This window comes from Pteropus alecto, unplaced genomic scaffold, assembly GCF_000325575.1.
Source record: "Pteropus alecto unplaced genomic scaffold, ASM32557v1 scaffold20, whole genome shotgun sequence".
NCBI lineage: Eukaryota > Metazoa > Chordata > Mammalia > Chiroptera > Pteropodidae > Pteropus > Pteropus alecto.
The window spans coordinates 13,654,594-13,681,305 of record NW_006436298.1 but is presented as its reverse complement, the minus strand read 5'-3'; the positions used below and the strand labels follow the sequence as shown (position 1 = coordinate 13,681,305).

Below are 26,712 nucleotides of genomic sequence, written 5' to 3'. Positions count from 1 at the left end.
TATATATTTTATATATATATGTATATATATTACATTTATATATACACAAACCCTGATCTATACTATAAAAGCTTAAAACCAAAGGTTTTAATTTGGGAATGCCTAAAGTTAACCTGTAGCAATGAAAGCCCTGTTAACTCAGCTTACAGAAGGGTACCAATGAACTCATCCTGTAAGACTGCCATCCTATAAAGACATCTTAATAACATTAAGATCAAACAAAAAATGTCCTATAATTTCTATATCCTTTGTAATTTTTTATCTATCTTGCACATGCATAAAATCACAAAGCATACATGCACAATGAGTAGCAATGACTGCCTGACCCGAGAGGTAGAGTAAGGAAGAGTATGGAGGTGAACTAAGGGTTTGGAAGTCTATAGTTTCATATACCCTTCTTAAAAAATAAATTAAAACATGCAAAAATAACTTTCACATGTGAATGCTGATTATAAATTGATGTCAAAATATTTTAATTTTTGTAAAATAAGAGAAAATGAAAGTAATATGATCAAATAACATCTTATTACTATATAAACAAAGATGGCAAGACTACCAAAACTTAACTGTGAGCTGGCAGGCAGTACTATCATACAATAACCTGAAATAATCCTATGGAATTCCAAATTTGGTATTATAAAAGGCAATCTGGGTTGGAAATAACGTGTGTGTCTCAAGGTGCAATGTAAAAAGTTTAATACGCTGCACTTAAACTATTCAGTGGTTAAGTACTGCAAAATCTCCCAGTTAAAAAAAAACCATATCCAACCACAGCATGTAAAGGGAAGGAATCTTCTTTCTCAGTTACCTCCGTACACTTTACAATCTTCTCATCAGTTTCAAAATCTGCTTCCAGTTTTATTTTTTCACTTGGAAATCCTTGTAATGACAATCCATCCACGGAACTAATAATACTATAGAATAAAACATAATACAAAAGAATTACGAAATGAATTATTACATTTGAATAAATGGAATAAGAACAATTATGAAGTTATAAATTTAAAGCAGTAAGATATCTCAATTATATACAAAATAATTAAAACTGTAGTTTATATGCATTTACCAAGATTTCTTGATTATATAGCATATTATACCTACTTTTTCATATGTTCAATTCAGACCTGCAATTTAAAATACATTAGTCTCATAACAGAAAAGCTGTCTCATGAATTTCAAAAACTCTTTTGGAATCCTTCAGCATTAGCCCTCTACTTTGCTCCAGACCCTTCAGCTGGTTAAGGAAGGAAGGAAAGGAAGGAAGGAAAGGAAGGAAAGAAAAGGAAGGAATGAAAGGAAGGAATGAAGGAGGGAAGGAACTGAGAAGAAGGCAGTAATATTCTGTAAAGTCTCTAATGTATATATTATTAAATTTAGTTGTTTATATTTACAGTGAATCAATGTAATACAAAATAAACATCCAAAGGGAATCTGTTACTTGACAAAAATAGGTACCATACAACAGGAAAAGTGTCTTGCCTTTCTCAACCGCTGACATCAAGCCCACACTGCCACACAATGGACATTTTGTCATCGGCCCCCTCCTATCTCACCACCCTTCAATAATTTATAGCATTCTCACAACCAACCAACCAACCAACCAACCAACCAACCAACAAGAGGCTGGTTAGGCACATGTTTAAAAAAAAAAACAAAACAGGCTGCATTCATTAATTGGACTATAAGCATTTAAATTCATGGGATAATTCTATATTCATAAAATATTTCATTTTATTAACTAGATGCTTTCATCCTTCCCCCTTCCATTAAATCAATCACATTGTAGTAAAAAGGTTCCTACCCTCCATTTCCTTTTTCTTCAGAATCTACCCAGCAGATATCTACATATTCTCTCAGGTCTACAGCATCAACTTTCCCACATGTAATTTTAAAGTCTTTTTGTTCTCGTAGAGCTAGCCGCAAGCCATCCATGGTCTCTGGAGTTATCTGTACCATTAAGCCATCTAAAAATGAGAGTTATAGTTCATATTTATTTTACTAAATATCAATTTATATGTATGTCTAAGCCATAAAATTTGTATCAAAACATGTTCTGTGCAAGATATCTTTTAAGTCACCTGTTAAATCATCTTAATGGTTGTTTTCTATTAGGAAATAAGAAAACTATATCACAAAGTTAAAGTTTCTTTTTTTAAAGGTAAAAAATAGTAATTTTTTAAATGGTAACAAATATTTTAACCATTAAAAAAATTTTTTTAATGGTTAAAAAAATTTTCATTTCTGACTATGATGCTAAACTAGCTCTTTCATAACAACCAACCATAAAACCAGACAAAATGTATGAGGCAATTGTTTTAGGTAGTGGACAACAGGAAGTGCAATACCATGGTCCCTAGAGGAAAACTCAACAAGTAAGCCCACCATAATTGCCCAGGCTCTCTGCTTGGAGACAATTTCTAGATAGTGATCCATTAAGTCTGTAATGGCCCTACTAGACTAAGAAGCCAGAAATAACAGTCCGAGGAAGCCTGGAATCTGGGGTCAAGACACTGAAAAGGTGAACACCAGAAGACTGTGTAAGGGTCCCTTTGCGTCCTTGGACTAGAACTGAGGAAAAGCACTGGAGGTTCAATTAGCAATGGCCAATGATTTAGTCAATAACGCCCATGAGAACCGCTGAACATTGGGGTTCGGACAGCACACTTCAAGGTGCTAGAACAGTGATGTAATGGGAGGGTGGTACATATAGAGAGGGCATGGAATCTCCATGACCCCTCTCTATACATCCTATATGCATCTCTTTCATTTGGTTGTTCCTGAGTTATACTACTTTACAAATGTTTTATGATAAACCAGAAAACATATGCTTTATAATAAACCAGTAAACATAAATGTCTTCTGAGTTCTGAGAGCCATTGTAGCAAATTACTGAACCTGAGGAGAAGGTGGTGGGATCCTCTGATTTACGCTCAGTTAGTCAGAAGTACAAGAGGCCCCAGACTTCTATCTGGCATCTTGTGGGGGCAGTCTTTTGTGACTGAGCCCTTAACCTGTGGGGTCTGTGCTAACTCTGGGTAGTTAATGTCAGAACTGAATAGAATTGTTGGATACCCAGTTGATGTCAGAGAACTAGAATTGATGTGAGGATAAAAACCCACACATTTGATGTCAGGTGGTGTGAGTAAAAAAAACTCTCTAATAGGGAGTACTAAATCACTGATGCTGGATCAATTCCTATTCAAATGCAGGAAAACATCAACGGATTCACACCTTATACATGCATATAAATAAATTTCAGATAAATTAAGGACCTAAGTGTTAAAGGCAAAGCTTTAAATCTTTAGGGACAAAACAGTAGAACATCCTAACAATAGGATAGAAACTTCTTACATAAAAAAATATCAACTGCAAAAGATTAATAAATAATACTGTATTAAAATGAAGACCTATTAAAAAGATACTATAAAATAGTGGGGATCTATAATATATAAAAAGCTATGTAACTATAAATCAGAAAAAGACACGACACAATAGAAAAATGGGCAAAAGATGTGAACAGGCATTTCACGGAAAAGGTAACATATATGTCCAGTAAATAGGTCATAAGACGGTCTACTTATTAGGATACTGTAATTATGACCATGTTCAGAGATACCTATCAGATTGACACAAATTAAGTAGTCTGATAAAACTACACTTGAAGAACATGTAAATCAATGGGAAATTTTATATATTTGGATGCAAATGATTTAGCATTGTCTTGTAAAGCTGAACATTTACTAATCTATTGGCCAGGAAATTCCACTCCTGGAGATATATTCTAGAGAAACTCTTAGACATGTGCCCAGTGTCCATACACATACACCAATAAGAATGTTATTAGCACCATTGTTCATGATAGCAAAAGAAGAGAACAAGCCAGATATTCGTGATCAGAAGATAAAGTGTCATGCATTCACAAAATATTTAATAGCATTGGAAATGAATAAGCTCTAATTGTAACAACAGCATAAATTTTAGAGACATACTGTTATGTGAAAATAGTAAGTTCCATAAGACTGTGCAGAATATCATTTTTATAAATCTCCCAAATGAGCATAAATAAGCAATGTATTTATACATGTTTATACAGAGTAAAAAAAATTAACCAAGAGAATGATAAACATAGTTTTCAGTCTAATAATTAATTCTTGGAGAGAGGAGGAAAAAGGCATAAGTAGACCCAAATATTGGTCACGTTCTCGTTCTTGGGCTGGGTAATGATTTCACAGAAGTTTGTGGTACTATGCCTTGTAACTTACATATATTCTTTTATATAAGATTAAATAGAGTTTCAAAAAGAAATGGAAAACATCTTTACACTAAAACAATCTTAAAGATGAAACTCATACCTTCAACTATGCTGGACTTAGCAAGAAATCCTGAAGATGCTTTTAGAGCTCCATTGAATACTACAAAACTTGCACCTGTCACTGATAAAAAAATACAAGTTATGTTTTAACTTGCTCTATTTTATGTTATATAACTTTTTAAATGCATAATATGGAGCATGGGACATTTTAAGTACTTGATAAATGCCATGACCATACCACTTACATTAGAAAGCTAATAAAAAAACCCCAAAATAATGCATAAAGATAATTTAATATTTGTATCTAATAACTGGTGGACTATTGTACTACTTAAAATCTTTGTGTCTGTGTCAGATAGGGTGTGAGAAATTGAACATCCACTACTGGTGAGAGCATAAATCAGAACAATCTCTGGGAGGACAACTTGATAATTATCTATTAAAATTACAAATACATGTATGTATTCTTTGATGCACCAATTCCATTTTTAGGAATTAATGGAATGTATACAAGGCTATTCACAGTACATTACTATAAACAGGCAAGGAATGGTAAAAGCTATATCTATCGATAAGGGACAATTAAATGATGTATACATATAAAGTGGAAAGTTATATGGAATGCAAAAATTTTTTATATACTAACACAGAATAATATTCAAAGTGTGTTAACAAAAGAAAAAACATAGTGCAGAATGGAATAAATGTTATGATTTTTTTTAAGAAAAAGAAGGGGGGTGTGTGTGTGTATGTGTGTGTTTGCTTAAATATATAAATAAGCAAAAATGTCTCAAAAAGGAAATACAAGACTGATAAGACTGGTTTGGTTGCCTGTGGAGAGGGGAAGAGGGTAGCCTGAGGATCAATGGAGGAAAGGAGATTTTGCAGTGTAAATATTTATACCTTTTGAATTTATACCAAATATATACTTATAAAACATATATTAAATAGATGTTAAATTTTAATGACAAAACTATCAATGACATGTTAAATGATATATAAAAATATATAAGTAAAAAATAAAATAGATAATAAACATATAATATAAAAATACATATGAATAAAAAAGGAAAAATAGTAAAAATGTCAACGATAGCCATATCTTGACATTTTTTTTACTACTTTTTAAAACATATTCTCCAAGCTTACTACAAATGAGTACATATTACTTTTATAATCAGAGGAAAAAATGTTATAGCCTGCCAAAATGACTATTTTAAATACGTTATTTTATAATGCTATATTAATTTTATGAAATAGTTACTAACTTCTACTTAACTTTTAATTTGTTAGGCTCTCTACTGCAAGTTTGGTAAGCACAGCAGTCATGAGGTCACTGAGCCAGAACTGAGAGTAATGTCACTCAGATATGCTACTTTATCACCTTTATAATTTTTATAGCCACTTACAGTTTTAGAAATCATTCTACATTCTTATCTGTCCTGTGCTCCCCTAAATAAGAGGGTTGAAGCAAAGAGCAAATAAGGGTGAAAAAAACCTCATCCCAAAGAAAAATAACTGAAAAAAATTAAGACTTCCACCATATAGGACATATTAAGCCTGAAGATATCTAGATACAGTGTTGCAAGTCTTTAATTTAATTAGCCCAAGAGAAAAACACAAATTAGAAGCAATTTAAAAACCTGTTTGTGTAGTTAAAATTTTAAAGCATACTGTTTTATCACCAACAATCAGCAAATAATAAAATATATATATATATTTCCACTTTTAAAGGAATTCTATTTATCGAGGTGGTTTAATAACCAACACTCACCTTTTCTAGGATGGCCAGTGGCACTGTTGGCCTGTGTTTGATAAACTCCATCATTCTGTATACAGACTAGATGAGAATCTGCTTCTGTACTAAAACTAGCTCCAATACTAATGACATGCTCATTAGAAGAATTTATTACTTTCATTACCTGGGGGGAAAAATGCTCTTTCAGAAACACTTTTAACATCTTATACCTTCATCAGTTACAATAATTGAAAGAGTCACATTTCTGACCAGCTTCATAATTATCAAGCTTTGGTATGGACAACTCCCTGAGAATGTGACAGAAACAAATATATTAAGATAAAATCACCCCAATTAATAGATAAAACAATAAAGAAAAAATGAAAAACAGGATTAAACAAATGCTTTATTAGCAAACGAATCTAAAATTTCAAATATTATATTTTGCCATTATAAATTAATAGTCTAATTCAAAACAAAATTTGACATACTTCTAAGGAAATCTAATGTTCAATAATTATCTTTGAAATTTGATAAGGCAATTATACTCACATCACTGTATTTTTTCCGAGGTATTTTTATGCAACTTTTCCCCATTTCCATATGAATCAACAGCTGATCTATATTTTGCAAGGTATACTGGTAATTTCGAAGGTCCTACAAAAAATAGTGACACTTCCATAAAGCTTAAACTATAATTCACATTTACCCATTCATTAAATCCTTTTTTAAGAGTATCCATAATTTTAAGACTTGTGATACGTAACTGTCAAAATGCCACTCAGAAAGCAGTGCCAACTTTAAAAAACCAACTAATCAATCCTAAAACCAGCTACTCCACAGTAGTAATAAAGTATACCATTCTCAGGAGGAAGTCTATAGAAATAGGTGATCTCCTCTTTCTAGTTACAGTACTTCCAAAATAGAATACGTCTTCGAATTTAATATTATAAATAAAAGCAAATCCAATGAAATACTTTTTTCTGGTAACAGGTAAACACAAAATTATAGAAATCTGAGGTAGAAGGGATCCTGAGACATCATCTAATGCAATCCTTCCTATTGCAAATGAGAAAACTTGGGCCACAATTTGCTCATAATCACCAAACTTGACTTTACTAACACTTTTTTACTAAAGCTTCAAAAGCTTCAACATCTGTGTGGATCTCACATTACCTAAATGTGTAAGCACTGCAGCAGAATGAATTGAAAGGCAATTAGAATCAGGTACACATAAATTAGGAGATGTGTTCTAAAAAGAATTCATTAAAAACAGAGCCCATTTATGTTAAATGAATTAGAATTTATTGTAAATAAAAGTTTATTATACCAAATATGCCAAATCAAAATAGGAAAATATAAACGTGTAAAATTTACTAAATAAGTTTTTAAAGTAACAATATAAGAACACTTAATAAAATAGTTCAGTTACTCACAACAAGTAAGTTCATAATAGTGTGTCCTATTTCTCCGAACAGAGGTTTTCGGCCTCTTATACTTGTTAGAGGGGCCGGGTATGCTATACATAAGAAAGGAAAACTGGTTACCATCAGAAAAAATAACCCAAAAAGTACTGAATTTACTACCTTTAATTCTCATTTTTCAAACATTATGGATGAATACCACCCAACCATTTATTTGAGGAAAGCAAGAGATGACATTAACCCACACTGTCTATTAGATGGTACACTGAACTGGGAACTTTACATACATTATCTTATTTAAACCATATAACAACTGGATGAAGCAAGTATGTCTATTCCTACTTTACAAATGGGAAAGTAGAGACACAGAGATTAATAAACTTGTTTATGATGACTAGTTAATAAATGGTGAAACAGATTTGAAACTAGGCTTGCCCGATTCCAAAGCATTTTAATCTTTTTACTATATGTTTCCACAGAATTATGACAGTTGGAAAATTACAATAATTGGCTAGACCCCTATTAACTCCGATAACTTAAAGAGAAATATGAAGAATTAAAGAATTTTTTAATGGAAGGCTTCACAAATTTGCATGTCATCCTTGTGCAGGGGCCAGGCTAATCTTCTCTGTATCATTCCAGTTTTAGTATATGTGCTGCCAAAGTAAGCACTGAAGAATTAAAGATTTTTAAGGCATGTACAATTAATGTTCAATTATGCTAATTTATGGATGGTATAGTAAACTTATAATTCTGAGGTAAGCATAATAAAAGAGGCATGTAGAGTCAGAGAAGTCAATCTAGAGAAGGAGAAGGGCCGTGAAGTCTGTCACCTAATTACTTTTCTCTTTTTCTTTAGGGCACTATAAATATCATGCGCCGAAAAGAAAAATACCTTGTTGGCAATGCAACAGGGCCTCTAGAAGAAAAGGAAGGTGAAAAAAGGAAGGTAAGACTATTTCTATGATGATAAAAAGCAGATACATTTTTAACCTTTGGCTTAAGCCATAAGCAAACAAAGCTTTCTAATACCTATTATACAAATATACTTCCTTAAAATTTTAAGCAAACATACCTGACAGTATGTACTTTAAAAATCTTAAGTCAGAATAACTCACATCTTTGCTATTACAAAGACACTTTATAGTTTTAAAAAGAATAAGTTATTTGGAGGACAGAGAGTATAAACTGGAAAAAAACATGAGTGGTAAAAGATGAAATGATAAACGATATGATTAAAGTAAATGCTGACTTTACTTCATCTTTTATAAATGAGGGAGCATCCTTATAACTTCATAGAAGTAATTTTATTTAAAATACTATTTTTAAAAGGTTATAGCTTAGAATGACATCTTGTCAGAGTTACAAAGGTACCTTTTAAACCATCTAATCCAACATTTAATGGTATTCCAAACAAATGGTCTCAACATAAAAGCATAGATAATCCCTATTTGAAAATTACTAATTTCTGACATTTAGTTTTTATTTTTTAAATTATTTTTATTATTTATTTATTTAGGCGAGGCAACCCTTGATTGACCTCACACATTGCAAGGACTTTGTCAGCTTACAATCCTTTATTTTTTATGTTCACAGCACCTGGTCTTCCTAGGTGGTCTCCCATCCAAGTACTAGCCGGCCCGACCCTACTTAGCTTCTGAGATCAGACGGGATTGGGCTTGTTCTGGGTAGCATGGCCATAGACTATTTTTAGTTTTTAATTTTGGGATTCTAACTTTTACCATGAACTTTTCCATTGTATATTATCTCTATAACAGAACACATACATACACACATACACACACACACCATCACACTTCCAAGTTCATGTCTAAAGAGGCATGGGCACCAATAACACCAAATGCCAGTCTATCTAAAATCCCGCAGAACATAAAGAACTGGGGAAATAGCCAAGACTAGTTAACCTCTATGTTTAACTGCTGATTTGTCCTCATCACCTCTAAACAGCTATTATAGCTTTGTAGCTCCAAGCCCTGTGATCTTTTGAGAAATCCCTCATGTTGCTCCATGATTTCCAGTTTTCCATGTGAGAAAAAAAGACTTAGTATCTAGAAGTGATACTGGCCAAACTTACAGATTATATATTCCATACTAATTACTTAATATTAGCTAGTATATTGACCTAGACTTCCATAAAAAATAGCATCTAATTATTAATATCAGAGACAAAATATTACATTGAATGGATGTAATACTTGGCTAAGTCCAATTTCTTAAGTTCTTTGGTCCATACAACCTAAAACCTGAGATGAAAGTTAAATTTTGTTACTTTTCAGATAGTTTAACAGCATCACATATTTAAATCCTAAATGGTAAGGTAAGGAACCCCCCCACAAATCAGAGTTTAATGAAATATGCCAAATAGAGGGATTTAAATGAATATCTCTTTCATTGAATTTGTCCATTTTGAAATAGTAACGGTCACTTTTATAACTTCCCTATATTTAATTTTCCTCCAAGAAAATACCTATTATGTTAGAATCAAATGTATAAAATTTCATTAGATGTGATGTACTTCACATGCAATAAATAAATAATTTCTTGAAACAATGGATAAGGAAAGGGTGGAAATTCAAAAAGCTTAACCCTGGAAATAATTTCAGTTTAGATATAACCACGCATATAAACTTGGACAATTATTTCATAACAGCTTTAGAATCTCCAGTTGTATCAAGGGTAGATATATAAGTATACACACACACACACACACACACACACTAACATATATACCAATACATATATTATACATAAATAATACAGTCCATATCACTTTTGGATGATAAGCTGTCAGGAATATAAAAATAAGAAAAAGGAACCTCAAGCTTAGAAAAGATGCAACCACTATTTTTAAGTATTTCCATCTCTAAAAATAGTCAACTCTTAATTATAGTCAATAACTGAAAGCAGTAGCACTGATAATCCAAAAATCCTTTATGTTTGGCTTTATAACGTACATAAATTGCGGGGAACAATAATTTACCTTCTTAATACAAAGGTAACATAACAAAATGAACTCCCTACAGTACATGCTTTTAAGAAAACTTTTCAAGGTTTCGTATGTTTTGTTCTGAAATAAATAAATAAATAAATAAATATATTTTAAGGTAAGTTAAAGTAATAATTATCAACATCTAGAAACTTCATGACAAACAAAGGCTGTGTAGACTAATTTGGTAGTAGAGGAAGGTTGTTTTGGAATTTAAAAAGTACAACAAAACAAAAGTGATCCCATTAATCTATTAAAAAATTGATTTTACTGATAGCCTTGAATTTCTTATTTTATATTCAGGGTATTTGAATTTATGTAATTTATTATTCTAAAACTTACCTTTATATTCTGCACCCAATCTCAACATCAAACGCATAGGAAAAACCTTTGCCCAGGGAATCTCTAGCTTCTGGATAAGAATTCCACAAAGAAAAGGATTACTTGGTAATGGGAGATCATCAAGTTTCTGAAAAGTAGGTGTAATAAACAGAAATCCTCCATGGTCCTTACTACTGAGAAAACTCTCAGTAAAGGTAACACTGTCCAAGTTTTCTATGTATTTTCCTGGAAATAAAACATTAATAAAAAGATTTTAAGTTGTTTTAAAGAAGAGTTTGAATGTCCCCATATAAATTTCCTTATAAAAAGTAATAGTAACCTATAATCTGAAATCCTAGCAATAGGTAAATTGCTGTTAAGTAAGGCATCATTGGGACTAATAAGATTTTTTTTATTTCCACTCTTGAAGAAGCATCTATTAAATATCTGAATGCGCAAAGCTCAGTTATCCTGGAGATTGTGAACAAAAATTTGAAAATGTTTCCAACCATAGGTTATTTAAAAATTTTTCTCCTTACTTCAAGGTCAAGTGAAAATTATCATGTCTCTCATATGGGCAGTAAGTATACAGACACATAAAAAAAGTCAAGAAGGTAAATATATTTTCACTTTTAAAATGAAAAAAAAAATCTGTGTAAAGACTAATCACATAAAATGCTAGACTGAAGAAGATGGAAAATGATAATTAAGATCTAAGAAATAATAATCTCTTCACAAAATAAATCTTTAATATAGTTATCATAGCCAAAGTATAAATGCCCTTAATTAATTTTCCATCCCTTAGTCTGAACAGTTCAAAATAAAATGCTATACCTTTTAGAGCATCCTTATATATGGAGATAAAGAGTCTGAAGATGTCCTTGGGAATAATATCTTCATTTGGCAAACGTAACAATAGAATAATAATTTCTGCTTGTCCTAAGCCACGCAATCCATTGGTTGAGAAGTACCAATATTTGTCTGAGGAATCTTAAGTGATAAAAGCATACGACTATAAATGTCAACTTCTATTAACCAAGAAAACAAAATATAATTGTTCTTTACATGAATCACAACTTTTCAAATTTCTTATTTTTCCAGAGTTCTCCTCATTAAAACTTTAAATTGAATTGTATAAGATTAATATAAAAAAGACAGAGGATGAACGATTATCTTATGGAGTCAGTCAATAAATAACACTAAAATAAAAAAGGCACTAATATCTTGAAATGTAGTAGGTAAGAATCAGGCTAGTTTCAAAGAGAATGTAAAGCTGAGGATTATTTACTTCCTTACTTTAATTAAGTGACGTCATTTACTTTAAAACTGTATTTCTACTAAATCAGGATTCTTGCTTATCTCAATTACCAAATTTCAATTTATCTAAAATCTATATAAAAAGTTAATTATATCATGAACATCAAAATACAGCTCAGCTACGAGCCCATGACCTTAACACAGGACTGACTGAGGGACACTAGTAAAAATCTGTAAGCTTGTATTTCAAGTCCCATTGAATATAAATTTGCAAAATTAATTTATATTTGTCTAAAAAAACAATATCCAATGCTGCCTATTTTTCACAATTACCAGTCAAAATCTAACCTGAAGATGTAATTAATTTAGAAATCCTGCTTACCAATTAGGCAAAGAAAGATGAATAATCATTACTTACAAAATACTAACTTGACATTCACAAGTAGATTAGCATTTAGGACAAATGTAACAGGATGAAAACCTTCGCCTTCAAGAAGCAAAATGATCTGCTCATGAGATGGGTGTTCTTCTACTACAGGCACTAAATCATGAAAATGATATACGATTAGAATAAACATGTCTTCCTGTTAAATATGCTTGCAATGAAAAAAAATTTATAAATCCATCAATGGCCTGAGCAAATTTAAAAATAAAAGCAAACACCGTTTCATAAAATTAATCAACATCTTGGACAACTGTTATATACTCATTTTTACAGATGTAAAGATATTAATACTGTAATACATATAAATCTTGATACGTTACATATAGTATATATGCAAATACGTTGATTAAACATTTTTATACAATTTTGACACCTTAAAAACTTTAAACCAAAATTTTTTTTAAAGTGGATTCTAGTCTGCCGGCCACTCCAATTACAAATTCTGAAATTTACTCTGTAGTCCAGACCAAAGTTGCACATGCTGCTTGCTGACATATACTCTATGTCAGTGACAAGTGGCAAAAAAAAAAAAAAATAAAAAAAGGATCTCAACAATAAATAGGAAAATATGCATGGCATGCAAAGAATAGGGCTTAGGTATTTTTGCCACTATAGCCAGGTTCATGAAATAGCTTCTAATGAGAGAAAGAGATCCTAAGCTCTTTTCCCCTATATTAACATGCTCAGAGCATAATCATTTCCTGTTGCAGGATGAAGCATAAAGCCTAAAGTGACAAGGATGTATGTATCCTAGGGAACTACTCTGAGATGGGAGCTAGAGAGCCTCAGGATCTCCACCTTGGAAAGGACCTTAAAGATCATCTAGGTTCTCTTCTTTTAAAAGGAAACTGAGGCCTAAAGAGATTATATAACATGCTTCAAGTCACATACATATTAAGTAGCAGATGAGAAATTACAATTTCTAGCTTTGTAATCCAATCCAATACTCTTATCTTTAGGTACTATGCTCCTTTGGAAAAAAAAAAAGATATGGAGTCAAAACTAATACAATGGAAATATTTTTAGGGCTAAAAGTCTACGTGTTTTCCTGTTGTATTGGACTTTTGCATCACTCTAAGTTAGGGAGTCATATGTGATAAATCAATCATATTCAATTCAACTCAAAAGTTTAGAGTTTTTTAGAATTTGTTTTTATATAATAAGAATTTTTTGTAAACCAAAGTTACCAACCACAGTATATATTTCAACCAAATTGTCTACGTTTAAAGAAATGCATTTCATGCAACACAGACAAAATACATCAATACAATCTTTTAAAAAAAAACAACAAAAAAACCTTTTAAATTTAAATAACTGTTACCCTACCTGATCCCTTTTCTTCAGTTGCAACCAGAAGAGGGGGCAGGCTGTCCTCATCATTAGGAAGAAGACTGATCTTATTACAAACATTCTTGTCAATACCACACAGTAACCTATAATCTGAAGTACTAGCAATAGGTAAATTGCTGTTAGGTAAGACATTAGGACTAGATAGTTCCTCAGCTTCTGCAAAAACATCATCATCTAGTGTAAAAGAACCAGAAGTAGGCAATCCCTCAGTTCTTGTGCTTATGGGCAGTTTTTCTATAGATGGAATCTGAATGATCTCGTTTCTTGTAATAGCACCTATCTCATTGTTTGGTTTTTCCACTGTAGTAGAATAGGCATGATCCACTGTATTTACTGTCTGCAAAATATGGAATAAAAAACAAATTAATTCATATTCTTTGTTCAACTGTGAAATGTTGATCTCTACAGCCAAACATATCTTTTTAATAAGAATAAAAACCAAAATGGGCTCAGAAATTCTTCAGATGCCAAATTTCTCAAGAAACAGTAACATTTTGCTTCTTTAAATTCAGGAGCATAAGGTTTAGTTAATTTTATAGACCGGAAGAGGAGGAAAGGAGAACTTCAGGATCCTTTACCATATTACACAATAAGCAAGCTTAGTTCAACCCAAGCCTATCCTCATAACAGCCAAAAAAAACCTGGGGTAAGCAAGGGTGAGGAAAAGGGGGGCAGATAGGGAGGGGAGTGGTTAGGAAGCAGAGTAGTCAATATAGTCCACAATAGCAACCACCTAGAATAAACTGCACCTCAAGCCTGTTTTAGTGAAGCCCTTTCTTTTTAGTTTGGCCAAACCTGAGTCAATATTAAATGAGAACTATTTATGAATTCAAGTAATACTTACTAACCTATTTAGAACTTTCATTTTGTTAAAATACTGATTGAGGGTAGGTGCTAGCTAAGAAACATAGTTTCGTAATTACGGCTATTTTTAAAATCTAGCTCATGGACTCTTACTGACAAACAGCATACATTTCTACGGTATGAGACCTTGAACAGAGCATGATACATATCCATCTTGTCTAATATATGTACCTAGGGTAAACCAAGTAACTGGCAAAGAGCAGATGTGCAATAAACATTTTTTACAAATATTAGTCTAAATCTCAGTTCTATGTCCCCCTATACTAGTAGTTCTCAAAATGGGGTCCAGGGATTCCTGGAGTTCCAAAGATCCTTTCAGTAAGTCAGTAAGATCCTAGGATTTTCTTCATATAACTTAACCAAAACAACACATCACAGACTGAATACAGAAGCAGATGTGAGAATCTGTCTTTTATTAAGCCAGACATTAAGCCGAAAATGTAAAATAATGTTATTGCTCTCATTAACCTTTTGTTTTGGAATTTTTTAAATAAAAATATTATTTCTATTACTATAATGAGTTTATTTTTAAATTAAGTTTAAAAAGTAACACAGTAATTGTCAACAGGTGTAACCCACATAACTTATAACTTTTGGGCTTTCTCAAAAACTTTTAAGAGCACAAAAGAGTACTGAGACCAAAAAATTTGAGAATCATTGCCTTCAACTGACAATGAAAAAAGTAAAATCTAAAATATTTTTACATTATACATTTCTCATTTTAGATAGTTCACAGAGTTAAAAAAAAAATTGCTCTAACAATCACACAAGGAATTATCTACAAAATAAAATTTTATTAAATTAACAAGTCATTCTTTAGATTCCTTACCAAGGGCAGATCTGGTAAGAGAGGACTAAAGTCTTCAGAACATTTTTTGCTTCCAGATGATAATTTTGTTGTATCCGCAACTTCACCATTGGGCAATATACCATCTGCAAACCATACTCTCTTCTGTTCTTTGGAGCATAATCCTAGATTCAGTTTAAAAAGTAAAGCACTTTAACTTGGCAATATTGCAATGATTTAATACAAAATGGATCAGAAAATGTTTTAAAAAACTTTTGCTATCCATTGTCAAGCCCTGCATTCTCAGGGTTTCGAAGGTCTACAGAAATGGCCTTATGTGATTCACCAACCCAGGGTGGAAGTCTTTTTTTAATTTATACAAAAGCAAGGTGACCCCGGAAATCACATACTCAGAAAAGGAGTGGACAGGAGAGGTTATATCTTAAAGATACAGGGGACTGGTTTAAAGCCTATATTATTAAAACTAAGTTTGTGAGTGTAGAGTAGAGACTGACTAAAATATAGGGACTAAGGCATAGGAGGGAAAAATGGACTAGACCAGAGCACCGCAGCTAAGCAAAGAAAATCATATGAAGAACAGAAAGAGAAACAGGAATAGAAGAACAGGAAACGGGATCACTGTGCATCAGAGGTCACTTCTTTTATTTATTTAACAAGAGAAGTATAATATATTTTACTCTTATAATGTAAATGTTAGACTTTATTAATATTTATTAATATTTCCCTCCCATATTTGGAGGAAATAACTAGATATCTGCATTAATATTTGTTCTGTTATAAAGCACCTACAGAGGCAGGTTATGAAAACTGCTGCCAGATGATTTTAAAACGATATAAAAATCAAAAGGATCAATATCTACCTTCCAGAACGTAATTCAGAAAACACTAAAAAACTAGAATCATATATAATTTCTGCAATTGGGTGTACATATTAAATAAAGTATCTTTCTTGTATTTGTAATACTTTTATAATTTAATAACATAAGATGTCAATATAAGAGAATATGTAAATGTTTTTAAAAGCAAATTTATTCATCTTTAGAGCTGTAATATACAACTATATATATTGAATCTCTTTAAGTTATAATGATAAACGGAAAACAGCTATTAAGTGACTGAATTTGCTTTTAACTGAGTTAGTTATTTTCTAGCATGTTACAGACTAATAGCTTATATTTAAACATGTACACATGTACAGGCCATGCTACCCTGAACAAGCCCGATCCTGTCTGATCTTGGAAGCTAAGCAGGGTCGGGCCTGTTTAGTACTTGGATGGGAGACCACCTAGGAAGACCAGGTGCTGTAGGCATAACAAATAAAAAATAAGGGAGTGTAAGCTGACAAGGTCTTTGCAATCTGTGAGGTCAACCAAGGGTTGCCTCGCCTAAAAAACAAACAAACAAATAAATAAAAATGTGCATGGGCTTATAAAAAAGAATGAAATCTTGCCATTTGTGACAGTATGGATGGACCTAGAAGGTATTATGTTGTGTGAAATAAGTCAGAGAAAGACAAATACTACATGAATTCACGTTTATGTGGAATATAAAAAACAAAATAAATGAACAAACAAAACAGAAACAAATTCACAGACACAGAGAACAAACTGATGGGTGCCAGATGCGAGGAGTGTTGGGTGGATAGATGAAAAAGATGAAGGGATTAAGAAGTACAAATTGCCAGTTATAAAAACTACCACAGAGATGTAAAGCACACCATAGGGAATATAGTCAATAATATTATAATAACTATGTATGGTACCAGATGGATACTAGACTTATCAGGGTGATCCCTTCATAAGTTATCTAAACGTCTAATCGCTATGTCGTACACCTGAAATTAATATAATACTGTATGTCAATTGTAATTTAAAAAAATTTTTAATGTTTTTTAAATGTACATGGGCTTGACTCAAGATCCTAAACTACAACAGTCTATAAAAAAGAACAGAAAGCCCAAAGACTTAAAAATAGATTTTAAAAAGCATTTTTTTATTGTGGTAAAATGTACATTTAAAAACAGATTTTTAAAATCTATATGAGAAATACACCAGGTATTTACCTAAGCCTACCCTCTGCACCATGCTCTTTGATGCCAAGCTGGAAGTCTGGAAAGTGCAACTCCTAGAGCCCATTGCTAGTTAACTCTAGTCAGGTTCCATCAATGGTAGGCACTGGTGGAAGATTGGAAGGTGGGAGGAGAAGGAATTATCTGTTTCTAGTTCCTGTCAGGAGTCTTGAAGCAGCCACACCACCAGATACAGCTTCATGTCCCATGATTTTCAGTACTCCTTTACATCAACCCTGGAACACTCCTTCAATCATCTGAGCAATGACCTTATTAGGCCCCTTGATTGTTCTAGCATTTGGGTCTTGGTGTTCCCCCAGAGGTCACAGCACCAGCTACATTGTGACCCAACCCCGGAACTACAGGTCTGAGAACCAAGCACCACCTAATGCTCCTGCACTGAGCTCCAGTAATACTGCCCTCTCACTTTCGTTCCCCCAGCCCTAGAGGTGGTGGTTGCTTCCTGCAGTTACTAATCTCTGAGTTACGTGTGCATGCCCTTTTGCTCTTCTCACCTTCTAACATACATGCATAACCAGTTCCCTGTATTAACTTCCTTCTGATATCTAGTCTGGTTTCTCTTTCCTCGCTAGACCTTGTCAATACTAGAAAATTTCTATTTTAACACTTAGTCTAAGACACAGCATTTTCTTCTAGTTACCTTCGACATTTGGTTGTTTAAGTGCTGAGATTGGTAAAGTAGTAGGTGAAGGTACACTGGATGTTTGGGTCTCCTGAAGAGGCTGGATGGTGGCACATTCATCAGAATGATTAGATTTAAGACTAGAACCAGTTGGACTCATCATCCTTTCAAATGCCTGAGCTATAAAGGGAAAAAAAATAATATTAAAATCTCAGATGTTTTTGGACATCAAAGTAAAGTATGATAAATATTCTATTTTTCAAGTTGTAAGGAGAAAGAAGTCAATGGCTTAGCAAGAAAAAGAAGTGACATTTGACAAAGATAATGTCCATACTTCAGCTGGCAGCACTCCACTTCAGTATAAGCTACCAATTAGTTATTTCTAATTTTTATATTTAGCTTATCTTTCATATTTACTATAGAAAATTGTTACTTAATATGACTGTTTTTGCTCTGTACCTCTAGTCTATTTCTAACATAGTTCAGAGTGATTCTTTTAAGACATAAATCATACTATATCATCCCTCTGTTTAAAATTCTTTAATAATTTCCCAACTGGAGTGAAAATTTAAGTTGTTACAATGAGTCACAAGACTCCATAGGGTCTGCATCCTGACCTCCTCTGCCTTCCCAGTTATTGTCTGAGCCCGTCTCTCACTACAGTCCCACTTGCTCATCACGTCCAGCCACCCAGGCCTCCTTGTTTTTTAATAAGTCAAGAAGCACTCTCCTAGCTAAGGGTTTTTGCTCATATTGTTTTCTCTGCCTGAACTATTCTTCCCTTAGATACTCACATTTGTTCTCTTCCTTCAAGTCTCTGCTCACGTCATATTATCTAAAGCCCTTACTTGGACCATCTTATAAAAAATATTACTTCTTGCCACCAACCTGTTACTATCTACCCCTCTTACGCTCTTAATTTTCTATTAGGATATTACCATCATATGATATTCTCTTTGCTTACTATCCATCCGTTTCTCCTACATTCGTAAGCTCCAGGAGAACAGGGAGTCTATTTTGTTCTCAGTTGGAGCAGAATAGTCCCTGAATATTGCTGAATGATTTTTCATCCAAATATCATGTAACAATATTGGTAGCTCTCTCTTCAGCATATCTACAAACTGATCTGCTCTAAACTCTGCCACTACTAAAACAGCCTTTCTTAAGTGACAATAAGTGATAGCACTCTCATGAAAAGGCTACCACTAACCAAGTGAAATCCAAACATCTTACTCTGGGTTTCAAAGTAATTTCCATCATGCCCCAAATCAAACTAATGGCACACATCTACGTGTTTCCTTGCAATTTATAGTCTCACCACTTCATTATACACAATCTCTGTTGGAACTATTTTTTCTTCTAATCCTTCATGGAGTATGTCTTGCAACACTTGAGCCATCTTTCTTCTCTTATTTAATAACATTACTTTAAATGATCACTTCTACCATTTTCAACCGTAAAGTTGATGTTAAAATAACTTTTATTTATGTTTTCTTGTGGTGTATAAGTTAATGATAAAGAAAACCATAAATGAAATTACATGCTATATCAAAACAGAATAAAAGATAAGTAAATAAACAAATCCCATTTCAAAGTATTTTGTTTGATTAAAACAAATAAACTCAATACTCTAGTGAGTCTCTTTAATGACTCTCTTATCTTCTCCCCTTCTGGAATCTACAGTCAGAATATGTTTTAATGTCACCTAAAAATCTGACCTGTCAATTCAAATGTTTTGAATTTTCATGGCTGTTTTATATTTAAGTGGGAAGAGATACTTAAGTGAGATCTTGATTTAATATTTCTGCATTCTAGCAGGCTGCTTTGGTTAACAGCACCAGCAGTCATCTTCTAGGCTACTGAAACAGTGTTAAGAAAAAGACAAAACAATATTAAGCACTTAAACTAAACCTCTTCATAAGCAATGGTGGTAATATGGAAATATAAAAAGATTTACTTCCAGAACAGAGGTCAACAGCAGGGAGTAAAGCAGCTTACCTCAGGCTAACAGACTCACATCAGAGCTTTTTGGAGAATTGCTGAAAAAATTTATCTTCATTCAAAAGAGAAAAACAAATTATTATCAGGTATTTATTCTCCTGGCTACCAGGAAGTAGTGCCTGAGCTAGTGCACAGGCCTGGTCTTAAAAAGTCCCAAGTAATATTGCTGGGATTTAAACTGTCAACAAATCTAAGAAAAAGCCAAGAAGTACTCAAAAGAACAAATGGGTATTTGAGGGAAAAAACACAGAACATACACACATACAGACAGAACACAACTGTGAGAACTCTAATAAGACCACCAAGATTGTAGCTGATAATGATAGCTAGCTAGGGAGCCAAAGAAACAATGGGACTCACAAACAAAATTCTAAAATTGAACAGGGAAAAAATATATGAGACAACAATGTGCAAAGAGTGTGGCAGTCTTATACATTTAACTATAAAATCATAGATATTACTACCTTATCTTTTATTTCCATTTTAGGTTATAATTTTCTAAAGGGTGGGAACTATTATTATCTTGCCTTGTGATATTAACATATAAGATTAAATACTATTTATTGGTAGGTGTTCCATAAATGTTTAGACTAAGATGATGATGATGACAATGATGATGGCAAAAACAACAGGTAGATGAAATGCAGCATTTAGGGACTTGGTACCTGTTAAAGGTTAATGAACTGCCACTCCAGAAACTGAATGCTTCCTTTCCAGACTGGTAGTATTAATTGTGACAGTGGAACAAAAAGAAGAGAAACCAAGCCTTGGGATGTCCCACCTAAGCCAGATAAGTCAACACTAGGTCCTCGCCTTTAGAAAATAAAGAAGTTTATCTTTGTCACAATCCAATTTTTTAAAAGATATATTCAATTACTTAAAGAAAATATGTCAGGTTACTACTCACCTTTACTAATAGTCTCATAGCAGACCACACATACTCTTGCTTCCTTTTCTAGATACTGCAGCTTACACTTCCTATTACAACAGACAGTACAAAATACCTATAAAGAATAAAATATTAAATTTAGTTCTGTTTCAAGCATACTTATACCTACTGGAGATAGGAGGAGGGGAGACCCAAAACTGAATTGATCAAAAACCATTTTTCTGATTATATAATTTTTCTAATCATTATAATCATAGGCAGTTAATAAAACACTTTTTACTTAAATGAGGTTTTTTCAATTTAAAATCATATCTGACAAGGAAATTTCTTTAAATCAGTTCTATTCATTGGAAGAGAACAAAAACTTTCTAAAAGTAAGGTTGATCTGACACCAGCATATTACTGAAAAATGCTGAATAAAAAAATGCAATGTTATTTCTAGAGCTAACTCTAGGATGACTGAGGTTGTCAGAATGCAAATGAGGTCAGCTTCAGTGTTCTGAACCTCGTGCAAGGCAGTGTGTTTTTTTGTGTGTTTCCCTGGGTAAGGACCACAACACTAGCTTCAGAGAGGTCTTGAAATTAAGTATTCAAGGACAAAGGGAGATCTAGCTGAAGTTGGGACATCTGATGTGTTAATGTTAGACAAATAGGACACGTATTCTTAGATTTCACAAAAATTAGTAATTATTGTTCCTCATTTCCCAGTACATAATAGCCATTACAATGTGACATTTATTCAACTCTCAATCTGTAACATGACAATGCTTTATATATTTGCATGTAGGTGAAAAACAAGCATTTTAAATTAACTGCATCTTTTAATCATCCATTCATCAGCTTTTTTATCACATTAAATTTCATTTAAAATGTCTCAAAAGAATAAAAGACTTAAAGATTTGTATAACTTACTTTCCCACATGCTCGGCAATGGTGCCGCCGCTTCGTAAAAGTAAATTTGACTTGGCAGTTCATACAGTTTGGAGCTTCTGAATCAGGAACCCAAGTAGGTTGTTTCTGGCCCAAAACCAGGCCTTCTTTGCAAGTGTTTGCAGGTAGAGATTCTTTGTTTTCAGTTACAAGATTGGATCCACCTTCACAATTACTTTCTATATCAATGTAGTTAGAGTTGAAGCTAATCTGAGGATCAGTTGTAGAATCTGTAGTACAAGTAGTTGGAGCAATGGTATCTGTTATGCTGGGTACACTTTCAGGCGTATCTGGAACATCCATTTTATTTGGTTCCTTTGAACTCCTTGTTCTTGATGGAACGCCAAACAACTGCTTAGGTCTAGCCCCTCCAACATGAACAGATTGACTGTTAATATCAAAGACTGATAATTCATGTGTAATCTCAGATTTACTGCTAGATAACCCTTGTTCGACTGTTATTGTACTTTCTTCCCCTAAAGAAAGGCCACCATTTTCTGTTGTGTTTTGTTTATCAACTGTTTCACAAATCATAACACCAGGACTTTCCCCAGTAGCTCCTGCTTCAGCATTGAAATATATATTATTGACATTTCCATCATCTAGGTCTTTCATATCTATTTGATTTATTGGATATTTTGAATCATTTACATTTTCTTCTAACGACTTTATGTTACTGGTCTGAAGATACTGTTCAGTCAGAAAGGCATCAAGTTCGGCATCACTAACTAGTATGCCACTTTTCATGCCTTCATCAATATTAAAGTAATCTAAGTCTTGCCCATCAATATCACTGCTTGAAAAAGGGAGACCTTCACAATGATCAAGAGACTCTGGGGCATTAGCACCAGAAAGCTCAATTTGAGATTCCACAGCTGTAGAAGAACTGGTGTTATCAGAGTAATCCAAAGATTCAACTCTGATTACCATCTCATCAGGATCTACCTTTCTATCTCCCATCTTTTCAATTAATGGCTGATGAAATATGCTTTTACATTCTTCCTGTTTCAGAAGATCAGTTTCCTTCAATGATTCCCCATCTAGGATAACACTCTTCTGTATTTCTTCATGCACAGTCACTACTTGTATATTATCTTTACGTTCACTCTGAGGTAAACAATTACCATGTGCTTTACTTTCATTTAATGATCCACACAAAGACCCAGGTGCTGGAAGACAGGACAGTGAGGAATATATATCTTCACTTGAAACATGTGAAATTGAAGAGGAATCTTGGTTTGCATCTTTATCGTCTTTAAGATCTATATTTCTAGAGTCTTCTTTTGCAGATTGTTTTATAAATGTAGCAGTCCTATCTTCTTGAAAGGAGAGGTCAGTTAATTTGAAATTTGTATCTTTTGAATCTGAATCATTCAAGCATAAACCTTCATTTTTTAGACTACAACGCAAAGCATTTGGGCTGCCACTTTCTTTTAAACATTCTGTGGCAGCTATGACTGCCACATGTACCTCCTCTTTTACCTCACAGCCATCAGCTTTTACTAATTCACATGGCTGATTGTGTTGTGGAATGTCCTTGGCATCAAACATTTTGGAACCTTGCTGAGTTGAGGCAGATGGCATATTCAAATCAAAAACTGGTTCTAACAGATTAGAGATCTTAATATCCTTGAAATTTTCTTTTCCGTTGTAATTAAATGAATCTGAAAGTGTTGTATCTACATTTATAACATTTATATCCAATTCTTGAGTCCCACTGATTTCTGTATTTTGTAACTCAGAGTTGACATCATTCTGTTCCTCTCTGATAGTATCATTACCATGGTCTGCTGAAGAAACACAAAGGGTTTCTGACACTGGAGATAAATCCAACCTAATCAAAGAATCTGCACTAGAGTTAAAATCATCTGGCAATAAATTTTTAATATCTTCTTCATTATTAGTTACATGAACTAAATTACCCATGTCACTTATCAGATCACAGACAGGTTTACTACATCGTCCCATATATGAAGGCTGGATTTCATCTGAAGTGCCACCATCTACGGAAGAAAGGAGATCAAGTCCTGTTACATTTTTTTCATTTTGCATAGGAGTTAGTCCCTCATATGTTTTCTCGTTCAGTGAGATCTGATTTGTTTCATAGCATGTTTCTGATGAGGCAAAACAATTAATGCACTGTTGATCCTTCGGTAGAGGTGAAGTTAATTGTGAGGAAGCCAACTCTGAAGAAACTGAGCAGTAGTTAGACTCATATGCATTTTGTGCATCTTGAAGATAATCTTGTTCATCTAATTAAAATGAAAATACATTGTTATTCAGGTGACCCAAATCAAAATTATTACAGAGATATTATGTTTTCTAAGACTTCCAAACTAAACTTTTTTTTAGAGATAGATAACTCTCTTGCAAAATGGTAATAACCTCTAAAATTATTTTTATTTGGATTTAAAGTACTTGGGGTTTTTACTTTTAACTGTAGATGTCATAAAGTGATAAGAAGTTCCACTCAGAATAACTCAGTTAAACTATAAAACCAAGAGTAAGGAATAGCTGAAAAACTAACTTCTTTGTTCTACCCTTTTAGTGTGAAGACTAGGGTACTGTCTTCATGCTAAGATGAGAAAAATACCACTTCTCATAGTAATAAAACACCAATTTATGTAGAGCATTCAAGTTGCTCATATGTTGGTTTTAAAGGTGTTTCTTTTAATTAAATTTCTATCAGGAGAGAAACTTCTAGTTTCCTTACTTCTATTTGTGGCTACTGGTTCCATCCAGTATAAAAAAAACTAATATGTTATAATAAAATAAGTGAACATTTTATAGAAGATAACCATGTGACCAAAATTGAAACCAAATTTTGCTAAGAGTACTCTATAACTGAGATAATGGAATTAAAGACGTTTTAAAAGTCCATTAGTGACAAAAATGAAAAACCAACAAACCTGGATTTTGTTCAAAATCATCAAGGAGTTTGTCCAAGTCACTGACTGCTGCTTTAAAATAACTGTCCATCCTACTTGTAGACTTATTCAGAATTTAATTCTTATATACCTAGAAAATAAAAAGTATGATAGTTCATTTAATTCTCTAACATGTAAGTATTATGCCATCTACTGCATGGCAAGAAACATAGTCAGGGAACAGACACAAATAAAATTTAAGAGTATTGCTTTGAGGAATATACAATTTAGTTGGGGAATCCTCTATATATACAAAAAATGACCTAAACCCCAACTCTAACAACATAATATGCATACATAATTATGCATACATAATTGTAAATTTTAAAACACTTATCTGAATAATTCATGGATCAAAGAAAAATTCATAATTGAAAGCTAAAAATAGTATAAGCATCATATATCAAATATATTATAAAATATACTACATACAGATAAAAATACTGCATATAAAAACTTGTGAGACTCAGCAAAAGTGGATCTTCAACAGATGCCTAGGGCCTTACATGTTTATAATAAAAAGAAGATTGAAAATTTATAAGCTAAGAGCAGAAATTAAAGAAATAGAAAACGTAGAGAGGTACAAGAAATCTAAAAGTTAGTTTTACGAATAAAGTAGATGAACCTCTGATCTGTGGCAGGAACTCCACCCAAATGAGCCTGACATGTTGAAGGAATCTATCAATGGCTAATGGCGATAATACCAAAAGAACCCAGGAGAGAAGTTGAAGGGCTCCCACTGGTTTATATGGGACAACTGAATATCAAATGAATGAAAACTGCAAAAGACTGAATACGAATAAAATAGATAAAAAAAACAAGAGATCATAATGACACTAAAAGCACAAACAAAAACCACCACCTATTGGAGGGTTGCTAAGGCACTAACCCATTACTCTGAAATTGATACGTTAAGGGAAAAGAGCCAAGAATTTATCCTGTCTTTTATTTACAAAATATGCTTTAGGATAACAAAACAGTCGCTGACAGAACGTTCTTGAGATGAGAATTCCAGTTAATAAATATAGAAGGATATTAAAAAATCATTTCATCATAGTCCTTAATGCAATAAACGGACTAGGCAATGGCTATCAATGGATGTTAAAAATGTTAAATGAAAGGGTGGAGGGTAACTATAATGGTGGGATCAGTCCAGCACATCAGAATCCAGTGATCGATTTCACCATCAACAAATGTGTACAAACCAAACACGTGCCTCACATGGAAGATACACCATCACGTATAAAGTATTCCCACTAAAAAAAAAACCAAATGACCTTTTCTTTTTTCGAATCAAACCTTTAGAACTAACTGCATATTTACAGGAAATTTAAGCATAGAGGGACAAATTAAATGACATTGAAAGAAAGCAATCAGCTAAATCCAGAAGGTGGAACACTCTTCAGCAATGTTCCTCAAACTGTCTATGGTGAATGACCTTTTCTTTTTTAAAACTTCTAATCTGTTGTGAACTATTAGTTTTGTAAAACAATTCAAAACTCACAGTAATACATACATACAAACAATACGTTTGAATGGTTGCCTGGAGTGAGGAATACAAGAAAGAAATGATGGATAAAAGACAACAAACAAATGAGAGGGCTTTACAAGGGCCACTTATGATAGTTGCCATGAACTAAGGATATTTGAGGTCCAGAAAAACTAAAGGATATTTTAAAGATAGGTTAAGAAGATTAGACAGAGCTTAAGAGAAAATTGAATGTATTT

General features: G+C 32.9%; 1 protein-coding gene and 3 pseudogenes across 2 annotated transcripts in view; 1 reads left to right on the top strand and 3 right to left on the bottom strand.

Annotated features, from left to right (window-relative positions):
- ZFYVE16 (zinc finger FYVE-type containing 16) overlaps positions 1 to 26,712 on the bottom strand; it is a 42,700-nt gene that overhangs the window by 4,307 nt on the left and 11,681 nt on the right. For both annotated transcript variants that reach the window (XM_006913183.3, XM_025047857.1), the window contains exons 2-16: positions 24,967 to 25,075; positions 22,040 to 24,309; positions 21,146 to 21,242; positions 18,256 to 18,417; positions 15,548 to 15,690; positions 13,831 to 14,191; positions 12,478 to 12,600; positions 11,637 to 11,792; positions 10,824 to 11,048; positions 7,487 to 7,569; positions 6,603 to 6,707; positions 6,087 to 6,234; positions 4,353 to 4,433; positions 1,802 to 1,964; positions 809 to 914 (exon numbers count right to left, since the gene is read on the bottom strand). In XM_006913183.3, the coding sequence (XP_006913245.1) occupies positions 809 to 914; positions 1,802 to 1,964; positions 4,353 to 4,433; positions 6,087 to 6,234; positions 6,603 to 6,707; positions 7,487 to 7,569; positions 10,824 to 11,048; positions 11,637 to 11,792; positions 12,478 to 12,600; positions 13,831 to 14,191; positions 15,548 to 15,690; positions 18,256 to 18,417; positions 21,146 to 21,242; positions 22,040 to 24,309; positions 24,967 to 25,036 (4,293 nt within the window). In that variant the 5' untranslated portion in view covers positions 25,037 to 25,075. The remainder of the gene's footprint in view (positions 1 to 808; positions 915 to 1,801; positions 1,965 to 4,352; positions 4,434 to 6,086; positions 6,235 to 6,602; positions 6,708 to 7,486; positions 7,570 to 10,823; positions 11,049 to 11,636; positions 11,793 to 12,477; positions 12,601 to 13,830; positions 14,192 to 15,547; positions 15,691 to 18,255; positions 18,418 to 21,145; positions 21,243 to 22,039; positions 24,310 to 24,966; positions 25,076 to 26,712) is intronic.
- On the bottom strand, positions 8,034 to 8,146 carry LOC112480654 (annotated as a pseudogene).
- On the bottom strand, positions 9,062 to 9,179 carry LOC112480961 (annotated as a pseudogene).
- On the top strand, positions 16,717 to 16,836 carry LOC112480833 (annotated as a pseudogene).